We start from the raw sequence: 20,272 nt of genomic DNA, 5'->3' as shown, positions 1-20,272 counted from the left end.
AAAGCTAGGCCATAGGCTCGAAAGTCCAATCGCGCGCGAGAAGAAGAGCCAAGACGACGAGAGCTGCTGTGGCCCGTGTGCGCTCTCTGAGCGAGCTCTAACGAGCCGCTCCGAACGTTCTGATTGCGACTCTTTCGCTCAAGAGACGGAAGAAGGTCAAGACGCTCACGGTACGACAGTGTGTCATGCTCAGAGATGACGTCGTGCAGGACCGCTTCGGTACACTACTTGTATACTCCACTATTCCAAGCCACGTATTAAAATTACCTCCTTCAGTCGCAACATATTCGATATCTTTCTTCTTTCGCCTTGCTAACAGATCTGTATTTCTCATGCATTCCTTAGCATAATTATAGTGGTTCCATAGCTTTCCGCTAGCTATATTTTTAAATTTTCCTTCTTGAATAAATGGCACAAAATATGTCGGTGCAGATTCTCCTTTGAAAAGATGCGCTACTTCATTAGCTAGAATCTCGAACCTTTGTCGTTTGATCCTAAAAAAAGGAAACAATTGCAGTATTTTTACGTAACTGGAAGCAAAAATAGAAATTTATTTTACACAAATTTCTCAAGTCGCTGAGTCTCAGTCACATCTTTCAAAAGCCAATCTCTCTCTCTCTCTCTCTCTCTCTCTCTCTCTCTCTCTCTCTCTCTCTCTCTCTCTCTCTCTCTCTCTCTCTCTCTCTCTCTCTCGCTCGCAATGATCAGACGTACAAGCTTGGATCTGATGGTGCTTGGTAGAATCCCCTTGTCTTTGTTCTTCTCATATGATTTCAAAATTTCTATACCTATTGTTGTTTTTTTCAAGTATTGCAGGAGTCCCTACAAGTAAAAATTTAATTAGTTTATTGAAATATACACATTTGAGCTTTTAATATTCGTCAAAGTTCTGTTAAAACATAGTACGTATAGTAAAACAAGGAGATCCTAGGGAAACGAATAATAAAATTAAAATTCTATCATATAACTGTTGATTAAATCTCAAGATCATACATACTGTGCTTATATAATTGCTCGCTTCATCAGCTACTGCATTTTCTCCTTGAGCAACATTCGCTACTGCTGCATCTGTAATGCAAATTAGAATAGTACTTCGGTAAATATACTGTCACATAAAATCACATTTAGTCCCAAATATTTCTGTTGTCATCAAGAGCGTCCGAGAGTTGTTGTCGAAGAAAGGAATCACGCTTTTGAGCAGAACGCATGTCGACCTCATTGGTAAGTCGAAGAACCTCATCGAAAACGGCGCCAATTCATCAATCGCTAATTTTAGATTAATGTTAAGGGCACTTAAAGCATCCTCCAGATCGGTTTCGATGGAATTTATGTATGTCCAGTCGCAACGAAACAAGAGGTCGACAAGAGTAGATGTATAAATGCTCTTGTAGTCACGGTAAGAAAAAGTCTCTTTCACTGGAGTGGGAGAGTGGATGTCGAGCGAGACATCTATGACACAATGCTTGCCGAAACTAGGCAGCCACTCATTTCTAGAGTCCAGGATCGTGTCGTTTTCGTTGGTCATGATTATGTCAATCCAAGTGTGAGAAGATTAGGTATGATGCGTGGGACCATGCCGGATTATCTGAAGAGATAGCTCCTCAGATAGACGCTTGATGGTGGCAGCGTCATCTGAACCAGATACAACGTCTGAGTTCAGATCACCCATTATGATTTCATCGCCTATAGGTCCTGCAGGACACCAAAAAGGTCTGAGTCCTTTTGCATCGAAATTTTCGGAGGTCTGTATATAACTCCGAGCAATACTGGAGGTGAGTCGCCCCTTTGTGCGCTACAGAAAAGGTACTCTGGTTTACCTATACCCAAAGTATCAGATGCAGCAAACTTTTTAATTCTCAATCCGTTGCGCACAAATAAGGCGACATCGCCTCCATTAACATTACGGTCTTACCTGATGATGGTAAATCCCCCGATGCTAACGAGGCTGTCTTCCACAATCGGACTCAGCCATGTCTCCGCGAAGCCAAAGACGTCGTACGACGGATGCTCTGTCAAATAATTCCGGACCATCTTAGTGCGAGCTCTGATTGTGTTTACATTGAGAAAGCCCGTCCTTAAACATCTCTTAGCCCCCGGCGCATTGTCTAGATGCCTCACTAGTCATGTAGAGTGCGCAGTTAACAAATTTATTAACGCCCTAGCCCAAGGGCCGTGGGGTGAGGTAAGCAGTACATAGAATAATTACAAAAGTAAATTTCATATTAATGGCGAAGCAGTTACATTGGTATTTAGCATATCTTTGGCAGAGTTAAAGCTTTTCTCTCGCAGATTCGCATTTTAGCATGAGCATAGTGCGATTTTAACATGATTTTAACAAGGAAATATAATTTCAATTTGAACTTAAACTTATACTTATGCTGATAGTACTACATATTAAACTAATTATTAAACTACATCATACCGTACGAGATCACCTCGTATTGCACGGAAAATGTTTTTCAGACCTAAAGCCTCACTAGAATAATTGCGTACAACTAGTAATATTAGAGAGAAAGAGAAAGAGAGAGATAGATAGATAGATAACTTTATTAACACCAGTGGTCACATGACCGTATGGCGTATAACAATCAAAAATACAATAGTAAATGAACATTTCTGAATAAATTTCAAAAAATTTACGCAATGTATCCAGCAGTTTCAAAGCAAAACAAAATAATTTCAGCGCAGCATAACAAAATTAATAGCGTAGATTACGCTTTCCTCTCAATGTAAACAAACAACAATAATTCAAATGAGAAACTTATATCCAACCATAATACTAATAATAACATTTCGCATAACCTAGTCAAACTACATACTTCTGTTCAAGCGTATACAGATAACTTAATAAACTAGACTTAAATATATCTATTGTTTTACTTATTTTTATCTTTTGGGGTATAGAGTCCCACAACTGCATACCTCGGATCGCAAAGGAACGCTTATAATTTTCTGTAATAGCAGTTGGAATCATAAAGACCGAAGTCTGAGTTCTTGCCCAACGACGAATATCCTCAGTAGGCTTAGGAAAAAGTTCTGCAAGATAGATCGGCCGGTTACGAGTAAATGCTTTATAAAGCTTAACCCCTAATAGATAATTTCGCCTTTGATGCAGAGATAATCAGTTCAACTTCTTATAATATGGTAGCAGCGTTACGTCTTTTTTCAATCTAAAAATAAACCGCACAGCCATATTGCACCGACGCTGTAACTTAGTAGCAAGATCAGTCAGTTAAATCTTGGTAGACTAAGCAGGCATAATCAAAATAAGGCATCAGAAGCGCATTGACTAGCTGGGCTTTCAATGCACTCGATAAGCATTGACCTTTAAACCTTAATCTATACAGAACAAAGTGAGCTTGCGTGCAAACTCGAGAAATGTGATCATTCCAGGTAAGCGACATAGAAAGTATCACATCTAGATTCTTAACATTTCCAGCCAATGGAATAATAGTGTTAGCTATAACTATCGGAGGAATCAAGTCTTTGTTTATGCGCATATGATGCTGTGTTGTTCCAATGAGGATGGTCTGAGTTTTAGCAACATTTAACAGTAAACCATTTACTTTTGCCCACTTTACAATTGCATTGGCATCTTCGTTAAGCTTAGCAACCGTACAATCAAATTATGATGGGTGGCATTGAATATATATCTGAAGGTCATCAGCAAAAAGCATGCATGATGATTTGCAGTGCCTTAAGACATCAACAATCAAATTAATAAAAATTAGAAAAATGATTAGCCCAGGAGAAGATCCCTGAGGTACACCAGAAGTAGTCGGTAAGAAACTGGATGTAGTTCCATCAAGATCAATTACTGCTTGAGAACGTCCATTTAGGTATGAATAAAACCAATAAATGACATTGCTCAAGAAGTTCAATTCGTGGAATTTTCGGTACAACATCTCATGATTAATGAATCGAAGGCACGTTTAAAATCAAATAATAGTAAAAAAGTAACTAGACCATTCTCCGCACCAGGACGAATATCCTCAGTTACCTTTAACAATGCAGTTTCGGTGCTGTGGTTGCTTCTAAAACCTGACTGAAACCTGCTAATGAGCAAATTATCCTCTAAAAACTGCGTAATCTGTTTCACAACGAGTGAGTCGAACACTTTCGCAAAATGTGGAATATTTGCCACTGGACGTGTGTCAGCTGATGATTTAGGTGTCGCAATCTTGCTGAGTGGCACAATTACAGCCTTCTTTCAAATATCCGGATAGATTTCTGAGCTCAGAGACAGGTTAAAAAGCGCAGTGAAAAATAACAGCTAAAGTACGATCAAAATACGCAAGCGATAATCCATCACAACTACGACTCTTGGCTTTGGGTAAGCAACATCTCATGAACTTATGTAATATCCACCTCTTCAAACTGAAATATAGATGATGACAACTGCGGAGCGTCAAGTATATCTTTTAAAGTAGCAATAGAGCAGGGAGGGTGATGACACGTAATAGATGAGTAAAACTCAATCAAATCCTCTTTGTTGAAGTAGTGTAACGGTGATTTAAAATCACTAGGTAACAATCCAAACTTGCGCAATATGCTCCAAGTTCTAGATCGATCCTGGCTAACAATATATGTATCACGAGCATGCTTTGTAACAATATATGTATCACGAGCATGCTTTATTGCACGTTTAACAAGATTATCAAACGACCTGAAACTTTCAAAGTCAAGATAATTACCTATATATTTGCAATGAACATATACAGGGTGATCCAAGACTAGTGTATTTTCTTTCATAGGGTAATAGAGCGTGAAATTCTAAGCAAGGTAAGCTATTTTATTTCATTTTTTTATCGTGAAATTTTTTTGCTATAACCCGGCGAAAGTCGCGTAGAATTTCGGTGATTTTGAGAAAGCATTTTCCAGCCTCACCAACTTCAATCGTAATCATCTCAACAGGTGGTCGTTATCGTTAGGTTAATGTTGAGGTTTGTAATCATTGACTCATCATGTTATTCCTTACAATAACCAGCAACTTTTGCGTCGAGAAATTTTGAGATAGCGTGAGACTACGAAACGTGCTAATTCGCACAATTAATGATCGTGATGTGCGACGGACCGTAAGCGTTCGAGCGAAGAGGCATGTTGTGCCGAGCAGTCGAAGCAACAACGATTCCATGTCGCCTTGATGCACCAGGCTCAGGGACGTCAAAAATCCCAAGAAGTATCCCAAAAGTAACCCCTTATAGTATTCTTTTGAGTATCCTAAAATTAAACTCTCAAAGTATCCCAAAAAGTATCCTGAAATTTAACCCTTGCTGTTTCCCCTTGCGTATAAATCCTACAATTAAACCGTCAAAGTATCCCCTTAAGTATCCCAAAACATAACCCTTGAAGTATCCTCTTAGGTATCCTAATATGAAGTTTGAAGTCAATGATTACAAAACTACAACATTAACCTAACGATAACGACCACCTGTTGAGATGATTACGATTGAAGTTAGTGAGGCTGGGAAATGCTTTCTTAAAATCACGGAAATTCTACGCGACTTTTGCCGGGTTATAGCAAAAACATTTAATAATAAAAAAATAAAATAAAATAGCTTACCTTGCTTAGGATTTTACGCTCTATTACCCTATGAAAGAAAATACACTAGTCTTGGATCACCCTGTAGTCTGTCACGTTCTTTACGAAGGTCCTTTGAGATCCTTCGATAACCAAGGAGCAGGTTGACGGCGTAATTTATGTGAAGTAAATGGCGCATGAAGATCAAGAAGACGAAGAGCCACTTCACGAAATGTGCTCACAGATCATTTACTTCCGATATCTGTAATATTCGGGACTGCAATTCAGTAGAGAGAGAGAGAGAGCAGTCGAAAAAACTTCTGGTGAGAATTTTCTAAAATCACGCGAAACTACTACTGTTTCTTTCTTTTCTGGTATATCAAAAACATAATCGATTTTAATATAGTCGTGCCCGTTTACAAAAGGGGCTATAGATTTTTCATATGAATGAACCTTGGATTCCGAATCACAGATAATTACATCGAGCCACGATTCTGAGCGCTCACGATGATGTGTAGCTTCAAACGGAACAAGAAATAACGAGTGCTCAAGAACCAAATTACGGAGGCTCGTACCATAAAATTCATTAACCAAAAGGTTAGAGTTCAAATCACCAGCTAGGACTAAATTACTAAATAAATGAGACACTGTTTGCAGACTAGTAAAAAATTTAACCAACGTCTGACCCTTTGGGCGACGATAAATTGAGCCAAATAATAACTTCTGTTTGCCTTCGATACCCAAAAGCAGATATTCTGTTTCGTTGATACTATCGGTTTGGGGTGCATCAATTACAGAAAAAACTAAATCATCACGTATATAACATGTGACACCCCCACCCTGAACATAGTCACAAGGCATCTCTTGAGTAACATTTGCACGCTTATGCGATTTGAATCCTCTATCATTGTGCACAAGACTATAGCCAATAATATTAAAGTTCGAGGATTCATGCAGTGGCGTAAGCCATGTTTCGGAAATGGATAAAATATCAATCTTCAAGTTAACAATAAATGCCTCTATTTCAACAAAATGAGCTTTAATAGAATTTGCATTTAGCTGGGCTATACGCAACGCACTCGATACAGTTTTTAATTCATTCTCAATATCAACAGTTGAGAAACAGCTTGTGTTGTTATGTTTCTTTGGCTTGCGTGGTTTATGTCATTGCAATGATTCTATATCGCGCTCAGTTACTATATTAATAATCTCGGACTTATCACCTTTACGTACTAACACATTATCATCATGAACCCAAACATATTTGTAGCCTAGCGAACGAGCATGATTTTTGGCAGCATAATACAAATTATACGCATATGGCGACAACATTTCATAGAAATTTATAATCGAATCACCTCCATTAGTGTACAAATCACGCATCTTTAAAATATCAGTAGAACGTTTAACCTTGAGGACATTGTCGCGTACACAAAGTGATTTAAACTCGATAATATACGAGTAGGTACCTATACCTTGTGAATGACCATTTGGATTAATTAATCACGCTTATCCATGACCTAAGCTACAATAAATACTCAAAACACTTGAAAATCTGTTATGATTGACGGGAATAAAAGAAAGAAGTAAATAATCTCTGCAAATAGCCTCAAAGAACACCCAAAATTGAAAAAACGCCTTCTAATCACTTCGATATTTATAGGTTAGTTTCAAGATGGCAACCATGCATGTGATATTTTTCTAGGAGGGAAATTCAAATATCTATATGCATTTCAAATTTTCAATTCATAGGTTGAATTTTAATATTAATTGACAAAGAAATTTTATTTTGTTAAATAATAACTTCATTAATAATAGTTTGAAATCATATGATGGTATGGAATTATTAAATAGTAGTTTTAAATTATTTTTTTCATAATTTAGTAAGAAAATAACTTTTTGTACTTAATTGTATAATTTCATAGGTTATAATTTTTTCTTTTTTTTTCTTTTTTAATTCTTTTTTAGGCAAGGTGGCGGAGCCCCCCTCGACCCCCCCCCCCCCCTCCCCCGACCCTTCGCCCTTCACCCCCGCCTTTCCCCGTGTCGGTGGCGGGTTTATGTCACACGTGCTGCAAAATAGTATACGATACTTGTGGCTTTAGCGGAACGTTTATTACACGGCGCGACGGTATCGTCCTCGTTCCAAGCAACGGATTTCGATGCTCTCTCTCATCAGACAGGTGTCATTGAGAAGAGTGGGAGAAGTAGAGATAAAAACAGAGACCATAAATACGCGCGCTAATTGGTCTACGCGTTATGATGATGTAATCGTGGGGCATGAGTTAGAAAAAACCATGCGTGAAACATAAAAAATTCCACACTTCAAGTGGGACCAAAATTACTTGTAGAAACTTCTTTTCACGCAGAAAAGATCCGTAAAAATATTAGCGAAATCCAGTAGCTCTCTTTGTGAAAACAGTAATTGTCGAATCTATCGCCTCCCGTTTATTATCTATTTTTGTAGCAAAACTTAAAAAAATAATAATTTTTTACATATACATTACATAAATCTACAATATTATTTTTCAGGTTCTAGACATGTGTGCAGCACCTGGATCAAAAACAGCTCAATTGATCGAAATGATACATGCAGATGAAAAAATACCTCTACCTGGTAATTATCAAAAAGAAACTCTTTTTAATTTCTATTATAATATGATGATATAATACCAAAATACTAAATATTATTTTTTAGAGGGCTTTGTAATAGCTAATGACTTAGATAATAATCGTTGTTATATGCTTGTACATCAAGCAAAACGGTTAAACAGCCCGAACATTTTGATAACTAATCACGATTCTTCAGTTATGCCCAATTTCACCGTTACTCAAGCTGATGGTAGCAAGGGGACTTTGAAGTTAGTAACTTCGTAGTATATATATTAATAACAAGTGTAAACAAGCATAACTTGTGATATATGTACACATATTTATTAAACTTTCGGTATTAAACTATTAAATTTTGTTCTCAAGATTTGACAGAATATTAGCTGATGTACCATGTAGCGGCGATGGTACAATGAGAAAAAATCCAGATATTTGGTGTAAATGGAGTCCTGCAAATGGGAATAATCTTCATGGGTAATATATTATGATCAAGTTTAAGGGATTGTCGCAGCTACGCTGATTAGTTCAAATGCTTTTTATACCTCGACCTCAAAAATTTATTGTAAACGATATAAATATACTTGCTTAGAATTAGTTGCAAACAATGATTAATACTATGCGAGGTAAAGGTAAAAATTAAAACTGAAAATCAGTAGGATGGCCGTCACTTTCATACAAGTAACAATTTTAAATAAAATAAAAATTTTAAGTAATCGAATTAACAAAAGCTCTATATTTCGTGGTAACCTATACAATAAACAATTATCATATTTTTTTTGTATAATAGTATACAAAATATATTGTGTACCAAGGGCGTAAAGTGCACTGCAACCACACGAGCCCAGAAAGCCCACTTAGCCCTTGGTGCACACCATATTTTTTGTAACGCATGTACTGATTTTCGCGTTTCAAACTGCACTTGTCGAATTTCACGCGAGTTTAGAAGATTTGCCAATGAATTAAGTAGTGGGCACAAAAGTACTTTTGCGCCCGCTGCTGCATTTTTTCGCTCGCCGGTCGGAAAACGACTACTTTTGTTCCTAATGTTAGGTTAAAAAAACGCGAAAATCGTGCATGTGTCACAAAAAGTATATTTTAAGCAAACTATGTAAACTATGGCTAGAAATTGGGTCACAATTAACCACGTTGGCTCCGACATTTCCTTAATGTTAAAAACAGTAAAATTAATATCTTATAAACCGTAAAAGAGAACTTAACCCAATTTATACATTTTTAATTTCTTCTTCAAGGATTCAGTACAGAATAGCAAAACGAGGCGTAGAATTGTTGGCTGTTGGTGGAAAAATGGTTTACTCAACTTGCTCCTTGAATCCGATCGAAAATGAAGCAGTTTTACATAGATTACTAAGTGAAACTGGAGATTCTGTTCGTTTAGTTGATTGTAAAGATTCTGTACCTGGATTAGTATACAATCACGGTAACTAGTTCTCTATTTTCATGAAATCAGAATGAAGATATGAAATTTATAATTGATAACAGATTTTTTCTGAGTAAAAAAGCTCGCAAAGACGTTAATAAACTGGTGCAAATATGACTGATCTGTAAAAAGCACTTTCCCTTGCGCTTAAAATTCTGCCAGAATTTCACAGCCTGCATCATTTGAAAAAAAAGTCTTATTCTGTTACCAAAAATAACGAAAGAAACCAGCTACCATTTTTTTCTATACATGATTTATTATTGATTTATAGTCTAGGGGCAGAGACAGTTTTCGTCGGACTTAAATGACCAAGACATCACCAAGGTTATTTCTATGTATTTTTTCATCCTGAACACGAATTTCGAGGGTGGAATGCCCAAAAGTGGTCAGGTAATTTGTTATTAACATATTCATTGTTAATATTTAACAAAATTATATTATTTTGACCGAGAAAACATATTTTTAGATTCTTCATATAATTCTAAATCGAAAATGTTCTTATAAGATTTTCTCAAAAAGGCTTTCTTTTTGAGTAAAAGAGTACTAAAATCCGATCAAATTGCGAATTTTTTCTCAACTAGGAATGAAGGCACGCTTCGCGCGCTCTTGATTCTATTTCTGTCTAATAACACTGGTAGAAAATCTATTATAAGTGTTGGGCGGCACACTAACGTCTGCTAATATTTTATAAGCATGTAACATGTTACTAAATCCCTCAAAACTATTTTTTAATAAATATATTAATAATGCTCAATGTTGTCATCATTGGTTTGAATAATGAATTTGAAGAAAAGTTCAGTATAAGAGTCAGTGGATTTGTCTATCATTACAATGCCATTTATTTGCATTATAAAAAAGATATACAACTGAATTTTACACAGATACTTACTATGCTACCTAGAAAACATGTAACCTACATGATTATGATTTAACTATTTTCATTCATATTTTCACATCAAGGCCCATATGAATTTTTTAATTTAGCGTATCAAATTTTGCTTGTAGACAGTTATACAGAAATTACCATCTCTAGCACATTGTATTTCTGGTTTCCAGTGTATTTTTACATGAAGAAAGTGATAAGTATTTTAGCTTTTTTGTCAAGGCATTAATTAGAATTCTGACTTTTAACAGTTGTGAGAGATTTTGAGACCGATACCTGTTTCTCCATTTTTGCATTTTTTCTCATTCGAAAACTAACAGGTCTAGAAAGCTCATATTTTGCATATAGATTTCTTTTGTGATTGTGGAAAGATATTTAAAGTTGAATCAATGTTAACTGAAATACTTTTGTGTTCGACTACAACACCCATGATAATTATTTAGTCATATAGCATGAGTTTGCATTCACATCAGTGTCGGAGAACGAAAACAGTTAAATCAGAATCATCTAGGTTACGTATTTCTAGGTAATATGTCTAGTAGACTTAAACCTACTGACTCGGATACTGAACTTTTCTTTAAATTCACCTCTCAAACCTCACCGAGGGCGATTTTGGGCACAGAAACACAGTATATCTTCAAACTCTTTATTCTTTGAATTGAACTTCTCACTGACATTTAAAAAAAAACTAAATAATATTCACACACTTTATTACTACTTCAAATAGAGTTAAGGTGCCACTTTTCATTACACATGTTGTAATACTACACACTTGGTAATGATTAATTTTTACTAAAATTTCTTTCTAGTTATATTACATATATTTTATCTGTTATCAAGGTTTCCACATTTCATTTTAAACATCTTAAACATTTCTACCAGGGTTATGAGTTATGACTGTTTTGAGGGTTATGAATTTAAAGCGCGGTTCTGATCTCGTTGCCTAGGCAACCAACCAGCAACCAATCAGAATCACGTATTAAATGCTTCACAACAAAGGCCATCATTTTTTTAAGAGAGGATTTTATCAAGAACTAAGCCTTTTTCGAAAAAACTAAAAATATTTTCAATTTAGAATCATATAAAGAATCTAAAAAAACGTTTCCTGGTTCGAAATAATATAATTTTGTTAAATATTAACAATTAAATTCTTAATAACAAATTACATGAGCACTTTCGGGCATTCCACCCTCGAAATTCGTGTTCAGGAGGCAAACATACATAGAAATAACCTTGGCTATGCCTTAGCCATTTAGGTCCGACGAAAACCGTCTCTGCCCCTAGACTATTAATTTAATTCACCACGTTCAATATTTTTTAGGTGTGAGTCATTGGCAACCGGCGTCAAAAAATTTACAGTACTTTACTTCTTGGGAAGATGTACCAGACCAATTGCAAACGCAAATTCGACCAAAAATGTTCCCTCCTAAACTGGATGAAATTGATAAATTTCACTTAGAAAGATGGTATGTAAAGCAACTACATGCGTTATTAATTTTATTTGCTGTTTTGTGTATGTTAGGTGCGTTATTAATGCATCCCATACTGTATATTTTGACGTTAGAATAGAAAAAATACACTGAGAGAAAAATAACATTGCAGTAAACATATATGTTAACTGTTAACATAAGCATGTTCGATTTGAGCCAATAATACGTATATTAATGGTTAACGTAGCTATGTTATATGTCAAATAGCTGTATGTTAATAGTTAACATATGGCTGCCCTTTACGATTGTTCATAGACTTTATGAAGTAATCAGATAAAAATTATTAGAAAACACACGTATGAATTTTATTAATGCTGAGTAACTTTACAATGATATAATGTCAAAATTCAAAATTTTGTCTTTCATCTGCCTTTTGGGTCTAAATACCAGATCTGATAGTTCTAGAGATAAAATAATGAGTGTGATTCCAACTGATTCAGCAGCCTCTGGCATTTCCAAAAAGGTCTATATCAACTAGTTTATCACTATTAGTTCAAAAGTTATTGGAAAAATTCAAATCTGAAAAATGAATAATTACGATATGATGTTTAACACACTACTGAATTTTTCCAATAACTTTTGAACTAATAGTGATAAACTAGCTGATATAGACCTTTTTGGAAATGCCAGAGGCTGCTGAATCAGTTGGAATCACACTCATTATTTTATCTCTAGAACTATCAGATCTGGTATTTAGACCCAAAAAGCCGATGAAAGACAAAATTTTGAATTTTGACTTATATCATTCCAAAGGCACTTTGTATGCTTCCTTAGGTATATTCAGTTGATTCGTTCTATTATTAATGAGTTATTGATTATTCATGATAAATAAACCCTCAAGAACATTTTTTGTATGAAAGAGGATGACGGATTTTGAGGTTAAGCGGTACGAGAGAAACGCCATCTGCACGCAACACTACGCACGATAGCCATGAAATTCATATGTTAACTATTAACGTACAGATATTTCCCGCAATATTTTGTATGTATAATATAGAAATCTATAGTATATATACAAACTGTTTTTCTTTCGTATAGAATATTTGTAAGATGTACACGAATATATTAGCAATCATTGCTCCTAACGTGTGTACATGTTTACGGCAATGATGTCTTTCTCTCAGTGTACATGATGCTGGAAAACTCTGGTAGAAATTTTAACAGTAAAATTTCTCAGTAGACTCAAAAGTCATCTTAAGGTCATCCAGCCAGTTTGAAATTCCAGCATCGTAACTCCTTTGGCAAGGTCCCGATCAAGGAAATGGTAGAGACAAAAGTTGTAGGATATCGGGGGGAAGTCGTGTTTTTATTTTTTGACGGTAATGTTAACAGAGATAGATACCTTAATTTTCTGAAAAATGAATTACCAAATCTGTTAAAAGATCTATATATACAAACCAGAGTGCGTATGTGGCTTCAACATGATGGTGCACCTGCTCATAGAAGTTAAGATGTTCAAGAGTTTTTAAATCAATCATACCGATGGATGGGAAGGTCATGTTAATTGGCCTTCACGAGCCCATATTTTTATTTTTAGGGCTTTTTAAAAAACGGCGTGTATGCGAACGCCCCTAGCTACTACTAGAGAAAATATAATGCAACAAATCATTAATACTTGCAGAAGCATACCAAGGCATGTGCTTTTGTCGACTTTTGAAATCTTTGAGCAAAGAATTTAACCATCAATTAGAACTAATAAAGAGATTTTTAATCACTTAATTAGGTAAAGCTTAAACTCCATTTTACATTCGTCGGCCTGTGTCTTCGCGTTTTATCTTCCTTGGTCGGATGAAAATGAGACCTGAAAATCCACCCTGCTACATCCTCGTCGTGGGTTATGGACATTAAGTTTTATAATGATGACGAAACGCTGGAAATAGTACGCTACTGATAAAAATCTTTTCTTCTATTTTAAATTGACTACTTCGTTCAAAACGCAACATGTTACGCGCTTTCAGAATCCGGAGTCAAAAATGTGGGTACTGTTTGAAAAGAAAAATCAATTTGACCTTAAAGTGACCTTAAAGGACAGAGTCAAATTTGAGGTCACATCCGACTTCCCCCTCGATATCCAACAACTTTTGTCTCTATTATTTCTTTGATTGGGACCTTACCAGAAGAGTTACGCTGCTGGAGTTTCAAACTGGCTGGGGGACCTTTAGATGACTTTCAATACTCCATCCAAACACACCATTCTGAAAGTATAATTTCCAGCTCTTTTCATTTCTGCAATAAAAAAATAGGGTTCCTATTCAAAAAATTAAAGTTGAATTTCAAATGACCTTGAAAAAAAGAGTTCAAGATCAAATTCAAGGTCACCATCCGACTTCCCCCTCGATATCCTACAACTTTTGTCTCTACCTATTTTCGAGTGGGACCGTCCCTGGTGAGCTATTAGCGGTGCCCATTTAAATTGGATCATCCTGTATAACCTCAAAAAAGACATACATAAGCATATACTGCTTTGTGAATTGTTTTTATGATTTTCTTTTTATTTAAAACGGGAACATTTTGTAAAGATGATTTTTAGACAATATGTCGACAATTATCGGAGGTTAAAAACATATATCTCATAGGTGGCAATACATAACCTAAAAAATAGGTACCTACGATTCAAACATGTAATTATAATAATAATCATCTTTTTTCATTGCTTCCCTGGTAGAAATGACCCTAAGAACTGGTCAATTATTATCCTGTTCTTAGATTCATTTCTACCAGGGTTGTAAGCATTAATTTAGATAATTGTTAGTCAATTTATTGATTTTTACATTTCTTCGATTCGCTCGGCAGTACTTAGGTAGTGGTTTAGTTAACAATCTGACGAAAATAAAATGTCGCTTGGCTAATCTAGCTTAAGGAACTGGCCAGTCGCTTTCAAACTGGACACGAACTGGTTGAAACGCTACGATTAATTGTTTCCTAATAAATTATTAATCACGCCTTAACTATCAATAGCCACTTTATTGAGCTGAAAAGTGGGACTTAAGTAGATTTGTATTCCCTCATATATCTTACTTCCGTCAAAAAAGGAATAAAGAATTTAAAATTTTCAATAATTAAGTAGCTATATGGGGACAATAGTCCCACTTTTTAAGTCAACAGCCATGAGTACCCAATTAAGGGACTGTCGGAGGAGCAGCCGAAAAGTGTCGCCGCAACGTCCAAGTGGCGCTTCGGTCAGGTGGCGAAATCCCAATTGAACAAAAAAAAACAAGAAAACCGAGTACTTAAGGAAAAAATCGCTCTTTACCGCCCTTTCTTTTATCCTAAAGTAATAGTAACTCGTATAATACATGGTATTAAGTGCATCTTTTCGACGTAGTATTAGAATTACGATATGACCTACCTAGGCACGGTGACTGTATATAAATTTAAGATGGCCGCTTGTTCGGTTGCTCTGTTGCTGTAACGTAATTTCAATAGTACGTCGAAAAGATGCATTTAATACCATGTATTACACGAGTTACTATTACTTTAGGATAAAAGGAAGGGCGGTAAAGAGCGATTTTTTTCTTTCTAAAACGCGGTTCTTTTGTATTTATTGTTCAATCGAGATTTTGCTACCTGATTACAGCACCACTTGGGCGTTGCGGCGATACCGTTCGGCTGCTCCTCCGACAGCCCCTTAAGTTGTGGATAAAGTTATACATGCAATACGAGAGTAAAGTCTGAGTATTGCCTCGTGTGGCAAAGGAATATGACTTTTCCCCCTGTTGCATGATGTACTATTTTTATAGCACTGTGTGGCATAAATCTGCATCTATGTCATGCCTATCCATGGCATAAATAGTCCATTATTGCACCGTGCTGATCGCCCTTGTTATAATCGGGCGCTAACTGCACGGTGCAAAAATGGACTGTTTAGGCCACGAATAGGCGTGACAGCGAATTTATGCTAGTCAGTGCTATAAAATAGCGTACGATACTCGTGGCATAAATAGTCCGATACGGCACGGCCTTTAGCTCGCTACGCTCGAGTGCTAATACACGCCGTACCGTAATGGAGTATTTATGCCAGTTGTATCGTAATATACTATTTTTATTTACTTTCAAATAATAATTAAATTGTATGCTTCTGATTTAAAGTATGCGGATATTGCCTCATCATCAAGACACTGGAGGATTTTTTGTAGCAGTTTTAGAAAAGCTAAAACCTCTACCTTGGGAAAATGAAACTACGTTAAAATCGGAAATTTCCAAGTTGCCTACCAATGTCCCCCAAAAGGAAGAAAATAAAACAGAAAAAGTGACTGACAAGAAAAGAATTTTAGAAGATGATAAGAAACCATGGGGACCACAAAGAAAGCGCAAAAGACTACAAGGCTATCGTGAAGATCCTTTTGTGTTTTTTAAGAATGAAAATGAAGATGTATGGCCTTCGATAAAGTATGTTGATTTAATTCGTTATACAAAGCACATTAAATTTTTGTCAATTAATAAAAACTTGCTCATTTTCAGAGAATTTTACAATATATCGGATGCATTGGATGCACAATGTTTATTAGTGAGATGCCACGAAGGAAAAAAGAAAAATGTTTATTTTACTTCACCAGCCATTCGTGATATAGTTCTATGCAATGAAGATAAAGTCAAAATGATCAACACTGGTGTTAAGACTTTTGTGCGTTGTGATAATAAAAACATGTCCTGCGCATTTAGATTGGCTCAAGAAGGGTTAAACAGTATTGTTCATTTTATTGGCGAGTGCCGTAAAGTTAAAATCTTCAAAGAAGATTTAATTATGCTTTTACAAAATGATAATCCTCATACTCCACCAGAAATCACTAAACTAAATTCAATCACCCAAGAAAGGCTAAAAGATTTCGGTAAATATACAAACAAAATCAGCTTCAACTTTTCGTATCAAGACTTTTCTATAAAAAATTTTGTTATATTAATATTGTAGCCAAGGGAAGTTGCGTTCTCGTTTACGAAGAACAGAATACTGACAATCCTTATCCATTAAGGTTGGAAATGGTTGGTTGGAGGGGAACTATGTCATTGAGGGCGTACGTATCTATTCATGATGCAATCCATTATTTAAGACTGCTTGGAGGTGATTGTTCTAAGTTTGGTACGTATTTTATTATATTTAAATATAAAACTTATAAAATTACCTAAAAAGGTTAGTCCATCGCTCCCTACGATGACTAGCACCGTTCAAATTTTCTACTCATAGTAACATAACTTAGTTGACACCCGCTAGACTATCAGAACTAAAAGTTGCCGTGAAAAATAGCACAAGCTGCAGCAAAAACGAGCTTGAATCCGAGCCCTCGACGAACTCTGTTGCTGGTAGCCCTCATATCTAGGTACTCACTATCACTTGACCGATGAACAAATCCAGCTAGTACGCGATCATCTAAAATGTCAGTTGAATACCAATTTCAACCAATTCCGATTTCGACCGATTATTACCAATTTTAACGCTAATCTTAAAATACGATTACATTTTTAGCACTATTATATAAGAACTGATTAGACCCGATCACATGGTATTGGTTGAATCCTCCTCTCCTAAAAAAATGATGGCATTTGTTGTGAAGCATTTAATACGTGATTCTGATTGGTTGCTGGTTAGTTGCCTAGGCAACGAGATCAGAACCGCGCTTTAAATTCATAACCCTCAAAACAGTCATAACTCATAACCCTGGTAGAAATGTTTAAGGTGTTTAAAATGAAATGTGGAAACCTTGATAACAGATAAAATATATGTAATATAACTAGCAAGAAATTTTAGTAAAAATTAATCATTACCAAGGGTGTGTAGTGTGACAACATGTGTATTGAAAAGTGGCACCCTAACCCTATTTGAAGTAGTAATAAAGTGTGTGGATATTATTTAGTTTTTTTTTTAAATGTCAGTGAGAAGTTCAATTAAAAGAATAAAGAGTTTGAAGATATACTGTGTCTCTGTGCCCAAAATCGCCCTCGGTGAGGTTTGAGAGGTGAATTTAAAGAAAAGTTCAGTATCCGAGTCAGTAGGTTTAAGTCTATCATTATACAATGCTCTTTGAATTGTAAAAAGGCTACTAGACATGTTACCTAGAAATACGTAACCTAGATGATTCTGATTTAACTGTTTTCGTTCATATTTTCACATCCAGGCTCATGCGAATTTTTTAATTGAGCAGGTCAAAATTTACTTATAGCCAGTTACGCAGAAACTACTATCTCTAGCACATTGTATTTCTGGTTTCTAGCATATTTTTACATGGAGAAAGTGATAAATGTTTTGGCTTTTTTGTCAAGGTTTTAGGTCATTAGAATTTTGACTTTTAACAGTTGTGAGAGTTTTTGAGACCAATACCTGTTTTTCCCTTTTTGCATTTTTTCTCATTCGAAAACTAACAGGTCTAGAGAGCTCATATTTTGCATATAAATTTCTTTTGTGATTGTGGACAGATATTTAAAGTTGAATCAACGTTACCTGAAATACTTTTATGTTCGACTACAACACCCATGATAATTATTTAGTCTTTAGCATGAGTTTGCATTCACATCAGTGTCGGAGTCGAAATCAGAAGTTTTTCAGTTAAGGTCGATTCAACTTTAAATATCTTTTCAGAATCACAAAAGAAATCTATATGCAAAATATGAGCTCTCTAGACCTGTTAGTTTTCGAATGAGAAAAAATGCAAAAATGGAAAAACAGGTATTGGTCTCAAAATCTCTCACAACTGTTAAAAGTCAAAATTCTAATTAATGCCTTGACAAAAAAGCTAAAATACTTATCACTTTCTTCATGTAAAAATACACTGGAAACCAGAAATACAATGTGCTAGAGATGGTAATTTCTGTATAACTGTCTACAAGCAAAATTTGATACGCTAAATTAAAAAATTCATATGGGCCTTGATGTGAAAATATGAATGAAAATAGTTAAATCATAATCATGTAGGTTACATGTTTTCTAGGTAGCATAGTAAGTATCTGTGTAAAATTCAGTTGTATAGCTTTTTTATAATGCAAATAAATGGCATTGTAATGATAGACAAACCCACTGACTCTTATACTGAACTTTTCTTCAAATTCAAACCAATGATGACGACATTGAGCATTATTAATATATTTATTAAAAAATGGTTTTGAGGGATTTAGTAACATGTTACATGCTTATAAAATATTAGCAGACATTAGTGTGCCGCCCAACACTTATGGTAGATTTTCATTCCTAGTACTGATTACAACCGATTATTACAAACCTCGACTCTAATCCTTTAAAACACGATTATATTTGCACCACTATAACCACCGAATAATCCCAATCACAAATTATTGGTTGAGTACTGATGAGAACGGATTCCGATTACAACGGATTATTACCGTATAAGGTTCAAATTGCAATAACAAATATCAACGGTTAAGACCGATTTTTTCCAATTAATGGAATGGGAGTTAATCGCGTATAAGTTGTTATTTTTAGCAGGGCATATCGTATTGGGTTTCGTTTGATCTAATCACCGAAAAAAAAATATGCAAGCTAATCTAAATATTTATATCTTACAGAAAAGAACAAATTTCAAGTAAATCGCGATGCAGCAGCATCCAAAATCGAAGAAGACAATGACGAAGAAATTATCGGCAGTGTACAGAACGAAAATGGAGATTTGATTAAAACGGACGAGACATCAGTTGATAACTAATATGTCAAAATCAATATGAAATAAAAAATGTTTAGATAAAAACAATTTAAAATTGACTAATTATTTTCTACGCAATAATAATAATAATATCTGTATATAGGTGTGAGGATTTTTTGAAAGTATTCCAAGGGGGGACTCCACTGATTTTTTGCCAAAAACTGGAAATTTTTTTTATTCTATATTTTAATTGCTTATAGTTTTATGAATATTTTGAGACCGACCTGATGTAAAAACTCAAAATTACGCAAATGTTATAGACAATTGAGTAAAATATTTTATATTAGAATGCATACCAAAGTAAAACTTTGAACGTGTTTTTCCCGTAACTTATTTTTTTTTACCTTAAAAAGTTCCTTGCGTTAGGCATTTTTATCAATCTTTTTTTCGAAACGAAATTTTTTGGCTAAGGTATTTGTTCTAGAAAAATTTGTTTGCTTATCAGTAATATTAAATTACATTTATTACAGATGAACAATGAGAGTTGTCAATAAAAAATACTAACTTTTGTTAAGTAATGGCCAAGATTTAAATCCAAATGTTTTGGATTAGTTTAGTCTTACCACTTTGCGCATGAAATTTTCGGAAAAACCTTGATTTTTCACAATAATTCAGGGTTTTTATGTAATAAATTGGGTTTTCATAAACGATAAAGGCTCAAAATTGGTATTAAACCTGTTTTTA

The 20,272-nt window shown here is 35.1% G+C and overlaps 1 protein-coding gene across 3 annotated transcripts in view; it reads left to right on the top strand.

Annotated features, from left to right (window-relative positions):
- The window catches only part of LOC100116182 (tRNA (cytosine(34)-C(5))-methyltransferase), a 45,066-nt gene extending 25,423 nt beyond the window's left edge, over positions 1 to 19,643 (top strand). Inside the window, exons 1-10 of one of the 3 annotated variants that reach the window (XM_031925949.2) lie at positions 5,704 to 5,844; positions 8,054 to 8,138; positions 8,220 to 8,382; positions 8,498 to 8,605; positions 9,382 to 9,569; positions 11,774 to 11,918; positions 16,032 to 16,331; positions 16,404 to 16,771; positions 16,852 to 17,019; positions 19,455 to 19,624. In XM_031925949.2, coding sequence (XP_031781809.1) covers positions 5,719 to 5,844; positions 8,054 to 8,138; positions 8,220 to 8,382; positions 8,498 to 8,605; positions 9,382 to 9,569; positions 11,774 to 11,918; positions 16,032 to 16,331; positions 16,404 to 16,771; positions 16,852 to 17,019; positions 19,455 to 19,591 — 1,788 coding nt within the window. In that variant the 5' untranslated portion in view covers positions 5,704 to 5,718 and the 3' untranslated portion in view covers positions 19,592 to 19,624. Of the gene's footprint in view, positions 1 to 5,703; positions 5,845 to 8,053; positions 8,139 to 8,219; positions 8,383 to 8,497; positions 8,606 to 9,381; positions 9,570 to 11,773; positions 11,919 to 16,031; positions 16,332 to 16,403; positions 16,772 to 16,851; positions 17,020 to 19,454 lie in introns of those variants that run through there. The other 2 variants (XM_031925947.2, XM_031925948.2) reach the window with 2 other exon arrangements.
- Positions 19,644 to 20,272: the final 629 nt, after the last annotated feature.

Source organism: Nasonia vitripennis (genome assembly GCF_009193385.2).
Source record: "Nasonia vitripennis strain AsymCx chromosome 3 unlocalized genomic scaffold, Nvit_psr_1.1 chr3_random0005, whole genome shotgun sequence".
In the NCBI taxonomy this organism is placed as follows: domain Eukaryota; kingdom Metazoa; phylum Arthropoda; class Insecta; order Hymenoptera; family Pteromalidae; genus Nasonia; species Nasonia vitripennis.
The sequence above is the reverse complement of the archived record's forward strand: the minus strand, read 5'-3'. Positions and strand labels throughout refer to the sequence as shown.